This window comes from Delphinus delphis, chromosome 7, assembly GCF_949987515.2.
Source record: "Delphinus delphis chromosome 7, mDelDel1.2, whole genome shotgun sequence".
Lineage (NCBI taxonomy): Eukaryota > Metazoa > Chordata > Mammalia > Artiodactyla > Delphinidae > Delphinus > Delphinus delphis.
The window spans coordinates 72,934,262-72,955,605 of record NC_082689.1 but is presented as its reverse complement, the minus strand read 5'-3'; the positions used below and the strand labels follow the sequence as shown (position 1 = coordinate 72,955,605).

Sequence of the window (21,344 nt, the reverse complement as noted above, 5' to 3'; positions counted from 1 at the left end):
CTACAATGAGGTATCACGTCACACCAGTCAAAATGGCCATCATCAGAAAATCTACAAACATCAAATGCTGGAGAGGGTGTGGAGAAAAGGGAACCCTCTTGCACTGTTGGTGGGAATGTAAATTGATACAGCCACTATGGAGAAAAGTATGGAGGTTCCTTAAAAAACTAAAAATAGAATCACCATATGATCCAGCAATCCCACTACTGGGTATATATCCAGAGAAAACCATAATTCAAAAAGACACATACACCCCAATGTTCACTGCAGCACTATTTACAATAGCCAGGTCATGGAAGCAACCTAAATGCCCATCGACAGATGAATGGATAAAGAAGATGTGGTGTGTATATATATATATATATATATATATATATATATATATATATACACACAATGGAATATTACTCACCCATAAAAAGGAACTAAATTGAGTCATTTGTTGAGATGTGGATGGATCTAGAGACTGTCATACAGAGTGAAGTAAGTCAGAATGAGAAAAACAAATATCGTATATTAACGCATGTATGTGGAACATAGAAAAATGGTACAGATGAACCGGTTTGCAGAGCAGAAGTTGAGACACAAATATACAGAACAAACGTATGGACACCAAGGTGGGAAAACCGTGGTGGGGTGGGGATGGTGGTGTGCTGAACTGGGCGATTGGGATTGGCATGTATACACTGATGTGTATAAAATTGATGACTAATATGAACCTGCAGTATAAACAAACAAACAAACAAACTAAAAACAACTAATACTAAACTTTCTTTGGGTTATTTGTATGGAAATATGTTAATATAAATGTTTCAGACATTGCATGAAATTTCTAAAAATCTTGTATGTTCTGGTATAATGTTATGAGTCATAATTCTAGTTATTACTTTAAAATGTATATCTCAGGAATAACTAAATTTCTTTGTCAATTGCATTATTATGAACTTTCATCAAATCTTTAACCATGGTCATTTTAAGTCTTTTGTCATTTACAGACAGTTCTGGGTGTACTCTGATGCTTTTGCAAAAATGTTCCTATAAAAGGGTTTCATCTTCAAGGAATCATGGAAAAGACTCTGACAAGTACACGTTTCTGGTAACTGACTATACTGCTGAACTGAATGACTAAGCATTTTCAGAACTCTAATGGAAAACTGATGAATTAATAAAAGCGCTAACAAAAGATCAAGATAAAAAAAATTAATTACATGGGACTGAGTGAAGTGATGAGGATGATTAAAATTTTTGTGACTTTTTGTTTGAATTAAAAAAAAAAGAACAGAAAAAAAAAAAGAGTAGGAAATCTTGCCTCTCTGTAATATGTATCGTGAAAGGTCTGCATAAATACTTATAAAAAATTCTGTATTTAGAAACCTATTCAAAATAGGTCTTCTTGGGCTTCTTAGAAGTGTCAATAAACTCATATGATGCACTTCCAAAAACAAAAAATTGCAATAATGTTTTGCAAAGTGACTATCAGTTTGCAGTCCCACCAGGAATGTATGAGAATTCAAGTTGTTCCACATTTTTGGCAATATTTGGTATGGTCAGATTTTTTATTTTAGACTAATAGGTATATACTTATATCCCATGATGGTTTTAATTTTCTTTTCTCTAATGACTAATAATATTGAGCATACTTTCATGTCTTATTTGCCATATAACTTGTTTTGTGATTTTTCTAATATTTTACTTTTTAATTGAGTTGTTTGTTTACTTATCATTAAGTAAACAAAACACTTTGTAAATCCTGATAATTCTTTATAAATTCAAATACAAGTCCTTCATCAGATATGTGATTTGCAAATATCTTCTCCTACTGGAAGGCCTGCCTTTTTTATTGTCTTCACAGTATCTTTCTATGAGCAGGAATTCTTAATTTTGAGAAAGTCCAAATGGTCATTTTTTTTTTTTCTTTTAGGGGTAGTGCTTTTAGTGTCGTGTTTAAGAAATCTTTGTCCAACCCAAGGTCGTAAAGATTTTCTCCTATGTTGTCTTTCCCTGTGTTTTGTAGTTTTCAGTTTTACACTTAGGTCAGTGATCCATTTTGAGTTAATTTTTGTATAGGTCACAAGGTATGTATCAAGATTCATTTATTTTTGCATCTGAATATTCAATGGTTCCCACACCATTTGTACATAAAACTACCCTTTCTCCACAAAACTGACTTTGTATCTTTGTTTAAAATCAATTGACCATGGATGTGTGGGCCTATTTCTGGATTCTCTATTCTGTTAATTGAGGCACACATTTTTTTTAGTAGATATGTATTCATTTTTAATAAAATTTTTTTAAAATACTGGCTTTCTGACTCCAAGTTGTGGCCTCCTCTCTTAAATTACCCAGTCCTTGAAATTATGATTTCCTGAAGTTATACTGAACAAAGTTACTGTAAAATACAAATATCCCATACAAAGTATGTCACATGAAGTATCCTCATTTGCAAGACATCTTGTGAATTGTTATGACTTGCCACTGAAACATAAGGCTCTTGTTGCAAAGAACATTAAAAAGTACAGTCTCTTTTAGACTTTATAAATAGACCCCAATGCTGACAAATATGTTTTTTAAAACTAAGACATTTTAAGAGTAGGGCTACTTTGAATATATTATTTGGAACAAATACATAGATTCATCAAGTCCCTAAGCCCTGTGCAATTTCAATTAGCTACCTGCCAAGAGCCATAGATAACATAATATAGCTGTATAGAGAAAATGCCATCTGCCTCTGTGAGCAAAAATCACTCTAGTATCAATGCCTATGATTCCTCAAAGCTCTCTTGATTCCGCTGATACTATATCTAAGGTTAACCACAGAGAACTTCTCTGTGAATGTCTCCAACTGCAGAGACTATAGGGCCCCTGGGTCCATCCAGCACCGTACGAGATTCATTGATAACACTGATTGTGTGGATGGTGCATGGCAGTTAACCACACCGAGATATTCATGAACAAATGCTCTAAATTGGCAGAAACCACTGAATCCTTGCCAGTTCCTGTGGTAAACTAAACATCCAAGTTTTTCTAACTGCATTTTTTTTCTTTTTTGATCCAGGAAACATATAATGTGAGGATCATTAATTCCCAAGAAGAAACTTGCATTATCTCTCATAACCAAAGAAAACACCCCTGAGATGATGCCAGAAATATAAATAGAAGTAAATAACACTGTGGACATTGAAAGATTGTTATCGTGTGGTAAAAGCAACCTTTCCCCTGCATCTAGTCCTTCAGGCCATGTGACTGATGGGTAAGTTTTTTGTGGTTACCTCTCCCTTTGAGGTGATCCTATATAGGGTACCGTGTGCCTAGAGCATCAGTTCCAGCTTGACCAGGTAAGTGATGGGCCATTATTGGTTCCAACTCCTGCTCATCTTAACCTGCAGTCAGCACACAGGCAAGTTAGAATAGCCCAGCAAGACCCAGACATCATCTGTGTCAATTTATTAGTTGTGCAAAAGAGAATCCACCCTAGTTAAAGAAGGAAAGAATTAAAGGGCTTTAGAAAGTTCACAGTCTTTGGAAGGGTCTGAGAAGCAAGCTCTAGACTAAGTTTCCAGGAATAACATCTAGAACCACACATCACAGAGCTGGTCTGGCAAAGGTCATACTGGCTCTGGCACAATCAGGAAGTTGCTGCCATCATCACTGACCCCAGAACATGCTGTATTTGCTCGGGATCACACCAGCAAGATGGCTCTCCATGCCATATCTGTTTCTTCATATAACTGTGTTTCTCTTTACCTTTCATTTCAGTAGTTTCATTATATGTGCCTCGGAATACTTTTCTTTGTATTTATCCATCTTAGGAGTTTGCTGAGTTTCTTGAAAATATAGATTAATGTCATTCATCAAATTTGGTAAGCTCTTGTATGTTATTTCTTCAATACTGTCTCTATCTCATTCTCTCTCTCCTCTTTCTGGGACTTCAATTACCTGTATATTAAACCTTTTTACTATGTTCCATATCTCTCTTATGTTCTCTATTCTGCTTTCATTTTATTATTTTTCTCTTCATGTACTTCATTTTGAAGATCGTCTATTGATCTACAAGTTCATTAATTCTACCTTCTCATAATGTCTAGTCTGCTCTTAAGGCTCATCCAACGAGTTCTTAAATTCAGGTATTATATTTTACATTTCTAGAATGTCCATTTGATTCATTTTTATATATTCTAATTCTCTACTGAAATATTCCATATTTTCATCCATTTTTTCATCTTTTCTTCCATTTTCTTTAACACATTTGTCATAATTATTTTGTAGTTCTCACCTTTTAACTGCAATATCTAGTTCATTTCTGAGACAGTTTTATTCCTTTATAATCAGTCACTTTTTCCTGTTTCTTTGAATGTTTGGTAATTTTTATCTGGGGCTGAACATTGTGAAGGATATATCCTAGAGGCTCTAAGTTATATTATTTTTCTCTAAACAGTGTTGAGTCTTTAGTCTGGAAGGTAGTTAAATTGCCACAAAATCTCCTGGATTGTGTTGATGATTTATTTTTACTTTTTTTATGGTAGGTCTGTTTCAGTTTTGTCCATAATCCTCGAGTGCAGCCCATACCCTTAAGGCATGACCTTCCTGGAGTTTCAGCTGAACGTCTAGAATGTTCACCAGGATTTCTCCACATAAGCTGGGCTAGGACTCAAATATCTACACCTCCCCAAAACTGTGTGACCTCTGAAATTTCTATTCAGTTATCAGCCTATCAGTAGTTTTTCTCTCTTGGCCTTTTGGCATCTCATTCTCTGCATTCAGAGCTTATAATTTGGCAAAGGACCCATGAGATATTTTTGTAGGCATTTTGGAGGCTCTTTATCTGCTGTACATTCATCTCTGGTACCCTATCCTCCAAATCTCAGGTGCCTTTGTAGGCCAAACTCCAATATCTGCTTCCTTCACCTATCAAGATTATAATTTTCTGCTTGGGTTATTTCTCTCTCCACCTTATATTAAAAGATGATGTCAGGGGAATTTCCTGGCAGTCCAGTGGTTAGGACTCCACGCTTTCACTGCCGAGGGCCCAGGTTCAATCCCTGATTGGGGAACTAAGATCCTGAAAGCCGTGTAGCATGGGGGAAAAAAAAGAAAAAAGAAAAAACACAGGATGTCAGGAAGAAATTCTGAGCAAATATAGGGCTCACCTTCAAAGTTTTATTTCAAGGATCTTATCCAGGCACTGGCTGTCCAATGCCTGCAAACATTTTTTAAAATAATATTTTGTTCATGTTTTATAGTTGTTTATGGTGGTATCGGTTATTCATTATCACTGGAATTGGAACTCAAAAACTACATTTTAAATTAAAGTACCATACACCATCTGATTTGTAAAACCGAAGTCTAAGTCTATTCTCCAGAAGCAAAGGAGGCTGAAATCTGTGGAGAAGGGAGATTATGGGAGGAGTTGATGCCATGAAAAATGATCAAAGTGTGGAAAGGGTGTTCAAATGCTATTTATTCAAAAAGGTGTCTTCTACCCCATCATTATCTGACTTCCCTAACTACTATGGCTTCTTGGTTAGGATGTTCATTAGCTAGAGATGGGGGAAAAGGGCACAAAAACAAGATGAAGTCAAGAAGAAAACTAAGTGCCTGGTAACATGATTCATGCCCAAAATATACCTCAGTTTTATAGATTATCAGGTTTTCTTTTTAAAGTCACATGTGACTCTGAAGCGTATTCAGTGTTGACAATTAAGACTTGTACTTCATTTCTTAATGACTTTGCACATCTACATACTTGTTTCTACAGCAAGATTCCCTCATAAATAAGGTAAAAAGAAGGTAGTGAAAATGGTACTATCTCAAGAGGTTATTAAGAAGAAGAGAAAAAAATGCCTAAGCCTTATTACATACTTCGACAAAAGTTACTCAGCACCAAATGTGTTCCAATCACTGAAAAATCTGATGCGGGGGAGGTGTTGGAGGGCTAGAGGAGTTGGAGGGGGTGTATGTTATACCAGGATGAATAAGATGGGGTTCCTGCTTGCAGTTGTATAGGGGACATAGATTTTTCAGTGTGAGAGGTCCACTAGGATCAGGAAGGAAAAGTGTTGACTGGATTAGGTAATATGGAGGTCACTGGTCACTTTGGAGAGAGGAGAGGATTTTGGTGGAGTGGAGAGGTCACAAGTCCTGGAGAAAAATATAATCTAGATTATTCTTTCAAAAGGTTGATTTCAAATGAAAGGGTAGAGAATAGGGACTGCCCAGGTCCTAGAGGATGACTGAGAGAAATACCCCACAGAGTAAAAATAAAGAAAAAAATAAGGAAAGGGGATAATCAGTAGAACCCAATTTCTAAAGTGGTTAGATGGGTCAGAGTCCCAAACATCAGAGGGAAGGACTGGATGTCATTGTGTAGAAGACATCACATCCTCCATTGGGAGGGAAGCAGGGGACTAGCAGGAGACAGACACAGGGTGGGCAAGGCAGGAATTAAGGGTCGATTTCATACCTCCATGACTTCATTTTATTGATAAAGTAGCAAGTGGGTTGTCTCCTGGGAGTCTGGTGGGGAGGGTGTATGGTGTTAGGTAAGAGTCTTGTAAGGACAGGTGATCCTTTGAAACAGTGATAAGGGGAATAGGAAGAACTGGTGAACAAAGGACAAGACTAAGGATTCCCATGCTGACATTTCATTGAGAGTCCGGATAAGATGACTTTTCCTTAGTAGTACTTGGCCACCCAGTATGGACACAGAGAAAGTCAACTGTGAGACAGATCTGGGAATGAGGCTCCCCAGCCATTCTGTAGACAGACGAGGATGTTAAGGAATCAAGCGCACAGCTAACAGAGTGGTCTAGGCTAGTGCCAGGATGGTCTGGGGCTGGTAGTCTAGGAAAATTTAGGGCAACAAAGAGCAGGTTTTGTGGGAGCAGGAGAATAAGATCTCTACTTTCCCACTTTCATCTCAGCCCTCTTGTGAGAGGCCTAAAAGCCTCTACTTGCTACAGCAGCAGTTACTGATGGAAAACCAAAATAAAACAGAGACAGAGAACTCATTATTTCAAAATTCCTTTAACTCTTTTCTTAAAGACACAAATCGTCTAAATCATCCCCCACAAGCCCCTTTAAATTCCAAGACTAAGAACAAAATTATGGTTAAATGTTTAACTAATGTTTATTATAGCTAGCATGTTGGTTTTAGAAAGGTCAAATTTATGACACAATGAAGTAATATTTTTCACATTCTGTGAGTCTATTTTATAGCACATTGGGGCCCACAGTATAATAAATGTCTTCCATTATTTTGTAAGATTCTTGTATGCAAAGCTGTGTAGGGCAGTGATAATACGGAATTTCAAATCAACTGAGCTGGCGTGAACCTTAAGGCGGGTCACTTTATCTTTCAGGACTTCACCCTTCAGACTTGTAAAATGAAGACTAGGGATAAATCTCCAAGTTTCTTTACAGGTTAAAAAAAATGAGCATAATTTAATATTTTTAATTACTACTGAATCGATAGAGTTACCCCTTTTCTTTTATGATATATTTTTGGTCCGAGCTATAATTTACTGAGTCTCAGTCCTTGATCAGGAACACAAACTCCAATGATAACACTGTCTCTATGGAAAATAGAATCCATTTTACCACAATTTACTTTATGTTCCAATTTCTCCACTCTCTGCCCACATTTACTCTTTGGAGGATGCAACTCCAAAAGTTCAGAGATAGTTGTTCACCATATTGTGACCATGTGTCTCTGTGGAGACTCCATATTATGTTGTCTCCACTGACCCCAGCTCCTGATTTCATGGGTGAGTGCTCTACAGCACCCCTTGCACATTTTAACTTGGATTTGTCATTGAGGGTAATATCAGAAAATGCCTATAAAGCATCTATTCGAATGCCTGAGATGTTGGGGGCTCTCCACAGAATACGCCTGATACGTTGGGCAGCATGATGTATGGGAAATAATCAAAACACTGCCTTATTTTTGTCCCCCATTCAGATGTTTCTCCTGTCACTAGATGAAAACTAAGCAGAACCCATGGCTCACTCTTGGGTTACAGAGGGTCCCAGTCACTTTAAGTCACAAAATACAGTCTTGATTCAAAATTAAATTGTCTAGTTCTAAGAGATTAAGCAACTCTTCCCTCTTTATTCAGAAGATAACATTTCCTTTCATTCCCTACATGCTTAGGCCATCAGAGTCCAGGAGTGGGAGGGAAAAGGGGAGGAGAGGTAAAGGGGAGAAGCAGAGTTCTCATTGGACTGGTGACTGACGCTGTCCCCAGTAAACCCGGCAGGTGCTTAATGCTGACTCTTGCCCTCCTATCAGTTTTCTTGTCTGGACTGTTCCTGGAAAATTCCCCATACACATTTTCCTTTAGCTAATTCTCTTCCACCTTCAGGTTACCATTTATTGCTGTTCCACCTCACTGTTTTGGGTGGAGCCCAAACCTCTGGCAAGAGCTTTGCTGGGCAGGAAAATCTCAGACCTTTGAAAATGACCCCATGCCACTATCCAATGATTTCTTAAATAGAGCACATAAAAGATTGATAAATAGTATTTCATTAGGACCTTCCAGAAAGCAGGAAAATGTTGCTCCAACTTTAACCACAAGAAAAAGCTGAATAGCCTACAACATCAAAACTTTTCTTGAACCCATCGGAGAAGAGGTCATGGGGCAATAAACTAGCCTGAGATTTAAAGAAAGGTAGATGTCTTACCTTTCTGGTAAGACAGACTGGCTTACCTGAGGCAGAGCCCCTGGAAAAGACAAGGCCATCCTAGAAGGGATAAGAAGATTGCAGGTAAAACTGTGATGATCCCATAGTTACACTTTAACAATTGCTGCTGTGGCAGAGTGTTAGCTTCTGTATAAAACCCATGGAAGCTACAGACGTAAGGGGAATTTACACCCCTTCACAGGCTTTTCTCTACAAACCTCACAGAATGCTCCTAAGAAAGATGGAGGTCAGGGTAAGCGAGCAGAGGAAGTTCCCTATGGGTGTGCAAATCAGCGAGAGAGGAACAAAACCCTACTGAACAAAAGGCGCTGTGGGTGGGGAGGGATGCAGAGCAGCAAACTCACCAGGGCGCAAGTATAGACCCTTTACAGCTGGGGAAAGGGAACAAAGAAATCTTCCTCTCCTGGGGAAGAAGCAGCAAGCTCTCTCCCTCACAGGAACAAGCAAGACCAGAGGCGAGTCTGGAGTTCATCTGCCCTGGGGAGGAGGGCACAGCTACTGAGTAGGTCCTGGCCCCAAGACCCAGGGACATAGGTCCTGCCCAAGACTGAGGCTGAACCAAGAAAGCAGAATGCCTCTTCCCCAGCCAGGCTAGCAAGGGGCTAGTAAGAACCTACTGCAGCAGAAGGTGCAAGAGGAGCAAGTCTCTCTCTTGGGCTCAGGTTCACAGGGAAAGCCTGAAGCCTACTCCCACCATAAGCAAAGTACCACTAATTGCCAAAAACTGAAGACAACTGGTGAATGGATAAACTGTGATAAACCCATATCATGAAATACTACACAGCAATTAAAAACGACGAAACTATTGACATACACAATAACGTGGCTGGATTTCAAAGGCATTATGCTAAGGGAAAAAAGCCAGACTCAAAAAAGCGCATACTATAATGGTTACATTTATATGACATTTTAGAATAGGCAAACTATAGGGACAGAGATCAGTAGTTGCCAAAGGCTGAAGGTGGGTGAGGTGTTGACTACAAAGAGGCATGAAGGATGGCTGACAGTGATGGAACAGTTCTACATCCTGACTGCAGGGGAGGTTACGTGTCAGGCATTTGTCAAAACTCAGAACTGTACACTAAAAAGGGTGATTTGTACAGTATATAACTTATACCTCAAAGACATTTAAAATTAAAAAAAACAGAATTTCATTAAAATTAAGAAGTTTTGTTTATGAAAAAACAATGTTAAGAGTGTGAAGAGACAACTTACAGATTGGGAGAAAAAAATAGAACCTGCATACAGAATATATAAAGAACATACAAATGAGTAAGAAAAAAAGGCAGGCGATGGAATAGAAAAATGGGCAAAGGACCTAAGTGGCCATTTCACAAAAGAGAATATTCAAATGGCCAATATGCATAAGAAAAGCTGCTCAATATCTTTATTCTAAATGCAAATGAAAATCATAATGAGGTGCCACTACACATCCATCAGATTAGCTGAAGTGAAAGATTGGCAACATCAATGTTGGTGAGGATGTGGAGCAACTGAAAGTGGCTGCAAATTTATATAACCACTTTGGAAAACTATTTGGCAGTCTTTACTAAAGTGAAACACCCATGAGCCTTATGATGCAGCGATTCCACTCCTAGGTACTTATCCAAGAGATATGAGGGCCTATGACCACCATAAGACATGTTCAAGAATGTTCATAGCACCATTATCATAACAGCAAAAACCTGAAAGCAACACAAATTCCCATCAATAGGAGAACATACAAATAAATTGTGGTACATGTATATTATGTAGGAAGTACTACCCAGCTATAAAAAAGAACAAATAATTGCAACATGCAACAAGGACGAAACTCACAGATATGATGAGTGAAAGAAGTGTAAAAGAGTATATACTGTATGATTCGATTCATATGAAATTCACCAATAAGCAAAACTAACCTATGGTGATGAATTCAGAATAATGGTCATGAATGGGGCCAGTATATACTGAGAAAAGGCATGAGAGACTCTTCTGAGCGGTTCTATACCTTGACCCTGATGGTATTTCTATGGGCAGCATATATTTATAAAACTTTATTCAATAGCACACTTAGGTTCTGTGTGCTCTACTGCATGTATGTTTACCTCAAGGTAATACAATAAAAAGAAAATATCACCTACAGCATAGTTTAAGGGCTAATGATAATGTGTGCAAAATGAGTATAAACAGACTAGGAGTACATAAGGACTTGTCGTGGCCCCTGACTACCCTCCACCTTTTTTTTTTTAGAGTCACTGAGTGTTCCTAATCAGTCACAGATGGAGAAGAAACACACATTAGCTCTGTAGCCCATGGTAGATAGGGCTTGATGCAGCTTCTATTGCTTTTAGGTCCTAAGCTTATGCAATGTCAAAAGAAATATATTTTTGTTTAAAAAAATGCAGGGATTTCCCTGGTGGTGCAGTGGTTAAGACTCTGCGCTCCCAATGCAGGGGGCCCGGATTCAATCCCTGGTCAGGGAACTAGATCCCACATGCATGCCGCAACTAAGGAGCCCGCCTGCCGCAACTAAGACCTGGCACAACCAAATAAATAAATATTAAAAAAAGAAAAAAATGCAGAGCAGACATTTTTCCTCTAATGTTTTAAAATAGAGACATTTGTTTCTATATGCTATTAACTGCTATAATATAACATCTACCAGCTTATTTTTTCTATCAAGAGAATATAATTTCTTGTTGCACCATCATCATCCTACCATGTCATTTATCAGTAAATTAATATTTGGGCACTGTATGTATGCTGTAACTCAATACAACTGTGTGTGTGCGTATGCCACATGTATCTTTATTTCTCAACCACAAACAAGCAGTTGGCATTATACTGCAGTTACAGAACTACTAAGCTTCAGAGAGCTGGCTAAGGTCACCAACTCCAGGTTCAACAGTTTCATGGGTAATAATATTGTTGGCAATTTTGTGAGGTCCGACCAGTCCCCTGCTCGGGGAATTAGTTAGCTCCCGGGTCCTGTCTCAGCTTCTCCAGTTTGTATGGTTCAGACCATTCTACTCTTTAAGTATAAGGCGGATTGCCAAATCACAACTCCCAGGCATCCTGCAAAATAAGCAGGTCACCTTAGGGGCAACCTTTACCCACTCAAAAATTCACCTCACATTAGCAGTAAGGATTTGGCACCACCCCAAATCATTATTTTCCTTACTCATAAGTTTAAGGCATGATACAATTCATGTTTGGTGGCCCTTCCAACGCTCCTAGAGAGGCCATATTCACATGGGGCCTCCAGGACTCTTGCACCCGTGACCAGGCACAGCAGCCACTCTTGTTTTCAGTTCTGCCACTAACGTAATTCCTCTATATTTCCCTGCGAGTGTCAGACACCAGTGCTCAAGCCTCCAACTACAGGGGTTACACACTCAACTCTCCAAGTCATCCTGGAGGCCCCTCGCTGGGTCTGAGCAGGAGGAAAACCCTGTCTGCTCCCCCTCTCACTCTGCTGAGTGCTCACACACAGCCCATCAAGCTCTCCTCAATGTTTCTCTTCACAAATCCTCCCTCCTCTTCATAATTTGACCCTTTTTTTAAAAAACATCTTTAATGTGAATGAGAGGTCCATGAGTCTGGAGCAGCGCCAGACATTTACTTTATAATTACATTCTGCATTTTCATCCAGCACCTCACTCTGATGTACAGCATTTGTGGTTGGTATTGGACATCCTCAATCAAAACTTCAATACTCACCTCCTGTTATAGTAACTTCAGGTTGAACCGTATGAAATTGTTGATTGTTCACAATTTTTGATCTAAAAGAATTTCAATTTCATATGGTTTGAACTAACAATTGTATTCAAAATAGGCTTTCTAGAGAAATGGGACTTTAGGTTGGAATTGAACTAAAGGGAAAAGTGAATTCTTAAGTGAATCCCCAGGCAAATACTAAAGCACCTTCTGCAAAGCGTCTCACCTTGGCTTTCAGATCAGCACACACTTCCTGTTGCTTTTTCCTATCCTTAACCAACATGTTTTCCATTTCATGAGTTGCACAGGCCTCGGCCACTGTCAGCACAGCCTTCTGTATAAAGTCTCTCCTATTCTTACTCCAACTTGCTATCAGGATCTTTCGCTGCTCCTTAGCAAAGCGATATTGGTCACAATATTTTTCATGTTCGACCTGAAAAGGTAACAGGTGGTAAACGCTTATGAAACTGAGCCTACGCTTTATGTCATTGTTACAAAAGTGAATAAAATGAATTATAACCAATGATTTTGAAAAATAAGGGACAAACATCTTAATAGTAAATACAACAACCAGGACCAAGTACCAGTCCCAGAGTTCTGAGCCCATGGCTAACTGGTGACTGAGGACCAGTCATTAAATGTTTTTAAGTTTTATACAGGATGGAGTCAGACCAGACAGCCCTAAAACAACTTCTACCCCTATATAGCAATGAATCTATGAGCAGAAAATATGATTTCCCCTACATATAATTTCAAAAATACTCCACCTTTAAATCAGCTTCGCTGTATTAACAGTGACTCCAGGTGCTTCAGTTAGATATATGCTAATAAACATTAAAAATTGCCACAATAATCCTGAAAACTCAGTTTGCCCTTGATTACTGAAACAATCAGATGTTCAGACATCTAAACTTGAAGTATTTATAGCAATGACAGTAGTCCTTCCCATCCCACACTCCTGAGGGACATGACATTCTTACATAGGTACCAATAGTTCCTGCTGCCAGTGAATCCCAACCCTGGGAGATTTGAGTCTTGAGGGAAAGAACAGGACGGGAGATAGCCTGAGTAGTTCGAAAAATCTCTGTAGGTGATTCTGAAATACTTATATAGAGGTGTGTCTCCTGCAATTGAGAGTCAGTGCTCTAAATAATTCTTTATTTTGCCAGTATAGACCACATCTCTGAATTTGATACATTACTTAACCCCTAAGCGATGTGAGAAAAGAAGCTAGCGAGCAGCATAAGGTTGGTCCTACCTAAAAAAAATAACTTAGGTATGGTTAAGTACATAATGAAACGGGCTATGGCTTCACTGAAACCAAATATCAGCTTCTAAATTCTGTTTGGTAAACTTCTTAGCTTTATTCCCCTAAGCCAAGAATATGCTTAAAACTTGGCAAACATTAAGGAAGTATACACCATGCAGAAATGCATACTAATTATCCCAATGTAAGAAGTAAATGCAAAAATCTTTATCATATTAATAGTAGGCAAATATAAAAATCTACACAGTTAAAAATGACAGCTGGTCACAGAAGCAAACAGAATCTATAGGGAATAAAAAGAAAGATCTAATTTAGTAAATTAAGAGTTTTGTAAAATCCAGAATGAATTATTATATAACATGTTTTTTACACAACAAGGATTTGCTATAAAATAAAGGTCAGAATTAAAACAAATAATTGGGTGGGGGTTGGTGGGTGGGAAAGGATAAGAGAGGTTGGTCATACTAGTTGTGTGGCCTTTGCCTCAGTTTCTTCACCTGAAAAGTAAGGATAACTATAGTACTTCTCTCATCCACTGTTATGTGCATTACAGGAGTTTACACATGACTGAGATAGGATAAATTCTATACACGCTAGTATTGTTACTTGCTTGATTTAAAACAATTACAAAATGCAGGGTATGTGATAATATTTTATAGCATGGCCTATTTAAAAGGTAAGAGTCGGACTTCCCTGCAGGCAACATGGGTTCGAGCCCTGGTCCGGGAAGATTCTACATGCCGTGGAGCAGCTGAGCCCGTGTGCCACAACTGCTGAGCCTGCACTCTGAAGCCCACGAGCCACAACTAGTGAGCCCACGTGCCACAACCACTGAAGCCCACGTGCCTAGAGCCCGTGCTCTGCAACGAGAGGCCACTGCAATGAGAAACCCATGTGCCATAACGAAGAGTAGCCCCAGCTCGACGCAGCTGGAGAAAAGCCTGTGCACAGCAACGAAGACCCAGCATAGCCAAAAATAAATAAATAAATTTATTTTTTTAAAAAAAGGTAAGAGTCTATGCATGTTTGTTTACATATATGTTTTAAAGTGAGTTACTATGAAATTCACTGGTGACATGGTAACTTCTGTTTCCTTGTCTATGTTACCTTGTCCACTAAAGAATGTAACCATAACTTCCCAGGGAAATTTCAGCCAGGACTCTGAGTTATGAATTTGGGGCATTTGTGTTTAGACCCATCTAGGGGGATCAAGTGGAGTTGTGGTGGGGATGGTGTAGGTAGGCACCAACTCCCAAGGCAAGTGTTGGCTTCCCCACGACTAGAAGGACTGAGGTGTGGTAGGCTGTGTGAAGGCAGGAGCAGGCACCCCATTTTCAGGCAAGACTCAGAGATGGCAGAACCTCTGAAATGGGCAGGTGAATGTACACCTGGACACCTGGAGGTCAACACTAGCAGAGCAACCCAGGGGACCATGGTGAAGCTCTCTGTGGCAAGTAAGCCACAGAAGAGTGAATGTGGCCAGAGGGATCTCCCACCTTTTTATGTACCACACTGACCCGAAAAATGGTAGACTTTCAAAATATAACCCTATTATTTTCTAGAGTGCAGAAAAAAAAATCATTTTAGAGCACCATTTAAAGTATATATATATTTTGCTCAATAATTATCAATCATTAAAACAATTTAACTTGCCAGCATATAGGGTCCAGCACTCACCAAATCATGCCTCGATTTGTGAGGAAAATGTCTCTGTAACATGTCCAGATACAGAGTCCTTCTGCCACTGAGATCCCCAGGATACTGATCCACAAGAGCCTGGTAAAACCAGTGGTCTTCATCACTTAATTGGAAGTTTCTGGAAGAAATAAAAATGTCACAACACTTTAAGCAATCATGGAGTTTGAGGGACCTTAAACTGTTTAAGCTGTTAGTGAATGATAATGATTATATTAAATAAAGACTTTTTAAAAAATACATTAGCCAAATTAAATGTCTCCTATAGAAAAAGTTCTAAATTATAACACAATGGGTTCTTTCAATCCTTTATTTGGTCTTGCCATGAGTTTCAGGAATAATTTGAAGAAGTTTAACAATGAGACATAATATTTTTAAAATATTTATTCTATCTTGCCTACAACAATATTTTAAAAATTATGACCAATGAATGAAATAATAAATTATTAACTCTACAGATTAAAAAGGAATTTTGCTAATTCAACAAACTTCCTGTTTCTAGACTGGAGGAAAACACAAATGTAGAGAGTCAAATAAACAATACACAAAGGAAACCAAGGCCTGAGGAAGGCATATATTAAGGTTGACTTTAGAAGTAAGTCTAGGGACTTCCCTTGTGGCACAATGGTTAAGAATCCACCTGCCAATGCAGGGGACACAGGTTCGAGCCCTGGTCCAGGAAAATCCCACATGCTGTGGAGCAACTAAGCCCACGTACCACCACTACTGAGCCTGCGCTCTAGAGCCCATGAGCCGCAACTACTGAGCCCGCGCACCACAACTACTGAAGCCGTGCACCTACAGCCTGTGCTCCGCGACAAGAGAAGCCACCACAATGAGAAGCCTGTGCACCACAAGGAAGAGTAGCCCCCGCCTCACCACAACTAGACAAAAGCCCACTCGCAGCAACAAAGACACAACGCAGCCAAAAAAAAAAAAGTAAGTCTAAAATTATCTTTTATTTTACCCGCTCAGCTTCTTGCTTTGTGGAGGTAAGACTAGATATTGGTAGTAAAAAGATAACCAGTGGCATTAAATTTCAGATCACTAAAGAAATCATTTGTAACAGGATCCCTTCAAGTCCCTTCCCAATAACATATCCATCATGCTCCAAAATACCTTTTTTAGTTCAGAACTTTCCGAGGTACTGGCCTGGTTTGTGTATTAGCAAAGCCCTATGCAAAGTAAAAAGGTTACAATATCAGCTTGAACTCTAGACTGAATTAATGTTTCTTTATTATTCTGAGTTTATTTGCATATCATCATTCCTGTTTAATAAGTTGGAATAATCAAATACAGATGCAATCAGAGGGAATATTATTAGCAACAAATATTTCTTTGATCCAAGATGGAGACTTGCTATTGTTTATTTCTATCATTGGCCTTCTACTTTAAAGTTAGTTGTGCAATTTAAAGAATTTTTACAGTATGTCCTCTATGCCCTTGAAAAATATTTGACAATTTAAAACAATAAAAACCTCTTTAAATCAGTGACACTAATGGGAATTCTACCATCCTCATCCAACTTACCCAGTTTCTGTAAAGTATTTCATGATACTGATAAGTAGCAAGAAAGAAACAAAGTTATTTTTCAAAGAAGATAACCTTCTCTAACAGCTCTATAATAGGAAGAAAAAGTGGGCTGGAAGTGTTCCATTAGGAAGAAGCAAACTCTACATTTCTTCTGTATGACATGATAATATACTGCAGAGAAAGAATTTGAGATTTCATTCATTGAACACATTGAGTGTTTGGGGTCTCTCTGAATCAGTTAAGCCAAAGGCTTCTGCAAATAAAGCATCTCAAATAGGAGTATTAAGCCTGGAGAAAGGATTGCCTGAGTGGTTTTGGCATTTAAAACACCCTCAAGTCTTCAGGGACAGTATCTCAGGTCCTCTCTCAAGGAACTCATTTCATTCATGATAACATAAATGCATTTTAATAGCAGAGTTAGCCACATTTCTACGTGGCAAGCAATCAGAAAAAGGAATAGACCCAGAGTCGATGTCCTCATTAATGCTTTTAAACTGTTTCTGTAATCAAAGGGACCTGAATACAGTTTGAATTTCCATCTTTATTTGATTACAAGGATAGACGTGTAGGGGTGTATGTGCTGGGGAGGAGGAAGCGACAGAATCTAGGTCCAATAAGCTCTCTGTTCTTTTAAATTGTCATTTATCTATATAAAGGATGCTGTTGGTGCCAGGCTAGATCACCTTGATGAGCTAGAATTCCTATCTTCAAAATGTACCTTCCTCCTCTGAAGAACTGTCCTGGGCTAGATGGGAACTGCCTCACCCAGGAGGCTATTCTCCCACCACCTTTCAGAGCCAACCTCAACCAACGACTGGCTGACATGGGGGTACAGAAGGCCAGGCCACTTGCCTCAAGATGAGACCAACTCTGTGATGCCATTCGTGCTCCAGAGTTTCACTGTGGGAGCAAACTGTAACCTGTTTCCATTGAGATCTTCTGCCACAGACATCTTCCCCTCCTCCATCCTGCTTCCCTTACCATCCTTCTCCTGAGAGCACTGCCCAACAAATCACATGTTCTTACAATCCCTGTCTCAGATTTGCTTTTACAGAATTGACCTAAGATAATCTATGAGCAACCTTACCCATAACTGTCAAAAATTATTTAAATTCTTTGGCAAATGGAGAGGTACTTCTAAGCTAATTGTTTTGATGATCTCTCATACTGAATTGTGGTGTAAGATTGTGGCTATCCTCAAAGTGCAGATAGCAAACATTTACAAAAATGTTTTTTAAATAAAAGCACACGTTAAGCAGTGTGCATTGCTATAAATAAACATAGCAGCAGAAGAATTAGTGGTACTCAGTACATTTTTATACATTGCATGAATGTATTAATTAGGTACCATTTTAGTGACAACATTAAAACCACTTAAACATATGAAGATAATATAACATTAAAACTACATATTTCAAACCAAGTATGATATGAACAATGATCACATCCATTTTGCTCCTATTGATTTTGGAAACCTCACATCTCAACAGCTTTTTCAAATTACCACAATTACACAAATTGTAAGTCATTTTTCTATTAGATGTAGGATAAAAACGAAAAACATGCTTATAAGAAATGATAGGGCTTCCATGGTGGTGCAGTGGTTGAGAATCTGCCTGCCAATGCAGGGGACATGGGTTCAAGCCCTGGTCTGGGAAGATCCCATATGCCGCGGAGCAACTAAGCCCATGCGCCACAACTACTGAGCCTGCGCTCTAGAGCCCACAAGCCACAACTACTGAGCCCACGTGCCACAACTACTGAGGCCCATGCGCCTAGAAGGCAGTGCTCCTCAACAAGAGAAGCCACTGCAGTGAGAAGCCCGCGCACCACAACAAAGAGTAGCCGCTGCTCGCCGTAACTAGAGAGAAGGCTGCACGTAGTAATGAAGACCCAATGCAGCCAAAAATAAAAATAAATAAAATTATATTAAAAAAAACTTTAAAAAAAGAAATGATAATATAAATACTCACAATATTATTATTTTAGAGTACTTATAGCAATTTCCAGAGATGCTGGCTTAAATTTTGAAGCAAATATTCACATCAGCAACACTATTGGCAGAGTCATGCATCTCCATTAGGATGCTGTCTGTGAGGGAGAAAACTTCCACCACTATATATATATATATATATATACTGAGTCTTCTGGGTAGTAAAAATCTAAGATGAATATTCAAACATGATAGCCTCTTCACAATAACAAAGTAGCCATTTCCTACTTGGCATCTAAGATAAAATCAAATTTAACGTATCTGAATTTCTAAATTCAAATCTGGACATTTATCTTTTCTAACCTTCATCTTTTCATTGTAGAAAAAAATATCTATATAAAATAGCAAATTATCCTAAAATTTTGTACTTAAAAAAAATATCTTCAGACAAAAGATCTTTGGTAGGTCTCTGCAATTTCCATTTTTCTGTCCATCCAAATTTTCTAATTTAAAATGTTTCAGGAAATTTCAGGCTGCAGGAGGATGAGGTATTTATTGCTCAGTCCTTACCCTCCATCCCCCACTGCCAATTGAGGTCCACCAATATCATTTCATCGTGATTTCCCAGGATATGAGACAAAACAGGTAACTCAGAAAAGGAGGACAACAGGGCTGTGAGAATTCAACGAGACCAAGGCCAACTGTCTCCATAATTCTACCTGTTTGAATCGTTACAAAAATCCTAACCTGACTCACAATCAACTTAATTACCAGTTTTCTTCATAATCGTGTTAAACCACTTCCCGAGGGTTCTGGTTCCGTGACATCAAAAGACATTTAGTGGGGTGGGGGCAGCCAGCCATGGCAAACAGCCCATGTAGGGCAACAGGTACCTTAACAGCAGGGACAAGTCTATGAGACTAAACACTGTGTATTCTAACTGGCTGAACTTGTCTTATATTTTCTCAGAGTGAAGGGGGCTTTCCAGCAAAATGGCAATTAGGGCCTCCTGATGCTAGCCGATGCAGTTACCAGCATCTGATGACTACCTTGACTGGCAAATGGCCATAGTGAATCTCGATTGAAGAAAAGCTCTTGTCTCTTCAAGTGTAATGCTATCAGGGGAGTGAGCCACTGGTGGAATAATGTGGATAATAGATGGTTCTGACACAATCTGCTTGTTTGGCAGCATTGGGTCTGACCCTCTAGAAAATACAACTTGACACCACTTTTCAAAGTTGTCTTTCCAAATCATACCCATCCAAACATTGAATCTAATCAGCCTGGTTCCTGAAACTGTCTCCCCAGCTATTCACCACCCCACCCCAGGCCTATTGTCCAAACACAAATCTTTGATTTTCAGCCTGGTTTACAGAGGGCCCTCTGGCCGCAGACCCATTTCTGACCAACAGAATCGGCTCCTTAGATGTTGTTTGGGTATGTACGTTGTCTTCCAGGAGATCATTCCCATTTAGCAGTCCTCACTCTCCTGGCTCCCCAGGCTCTGCCCAGTTTACCTACTCAGGTGGGAGTTGACAGCCAGAATAAAGTGGGCTCTTAGGAGTATGGTCAAAATCCACTGAATTGGGCTTCCCTGGTGGCGCAGTGGTTGAGAGTCCGCCTGCCGATGCAGGGGACACGGGTTCGTGCTCCGGTCTGGGAAGATCCCACATGCCGCGGAGCGGTTGGGCCCGTGAGCCATGGCCGCTGAGCCTGCGCGTCCGGAGCCTGTGCTCCACAACGGGAGAGGCCACGACAATGAGAGGCCCGCGTACCGCAAAAAAAAAAATCCACTGAATTGAAGAATCAACAACAACAACAAAAGTGGTCCAGAAGATAAAGCCAGAACTTGGACCAGCATCCAAAGCCGCCTTCTTCTGAGGGGTGACAGGAAAGTGAAAATAGGACCCTCCAGAATTTCTTAGAGGAGAGTTTAGGAATGAGAATCTGGTCAGAAGAGGGGGTTAAGTGATTTATTTGGAAGCTGCAATTGTTATTTTCATAACAAGCACTCTGTATCTGCTTTTGTATCTGTTTTTACTTAGATACTGTTTAAAAGTAGTTTGCATGGAAAGCTGAATTTTTTACTTAGAATGTGTATTTTTTGGAGGTGGAGTAGCTGGGATGGTGACAATACACCTAAACCATCTTTTGTGTCTATCTCCATCCACCACTAGTTTTAAGAGGCAGTATAACTCCTAGTGGAAGTTTAGAAATAATATGATCAAGATAAAACAGCTTGTTAAAAGTAAAATGTAATAGCTCAGCCATCCCATATGCTAGGTTTTAAATAATTATATTCATCACAAGAACTGTAAGGAAAAGGTAATTGTAGCAGACATCACCTCTACTCTTGCTCCTGCTCACCATAATCCTGATTTTATTCAAGATTTACCACCTTCCTGTACAGGCCCCCCACTTCAGGGTAAGTGAGCCCCATTCCAGCCCCGGGAGTGAATCTTGACTGATCTTAAGCCATTCACAAACATCTGTTCTCAAGCTTTCCGTTCCTCTTCC

At 39.3% G+C, this 21,344-nt stretch overlaps 1 protein-coding gene and 1 non-coding gene across 2 annotated transcripts in view; both read right to left on the bottom strand.

Annotated features, from left to right (window-relative positions):
• Nucleotides 1–21,344, bottom strand: part of CCDC148 (coiled-coil domain containing 148) — a 155,455-nt gene that overhangs the window by 112,626 nt on the left and 21,485 nt on the right. Inside the window, 2 exon segments of the mRNA XM_060016764.1 lie at nucleotides 12,626–12,832; nucleotides 15,344–15,482. Coding sequence (XP_059872747.1) covers nucleotides 12,626–12,832; nucleotides 15,344–15,482 — 346 coding nt within the window.
• LOC132428824 (U12 minor spliceosomal RNA) lies at nucleotides 11,728–11,880 on the bottom strand. The gene has a single exon (XR_009520217.1). It is a non-coding gene; the product is annotated as a U12 minor spliceosomal RNA (small nuclear RNA).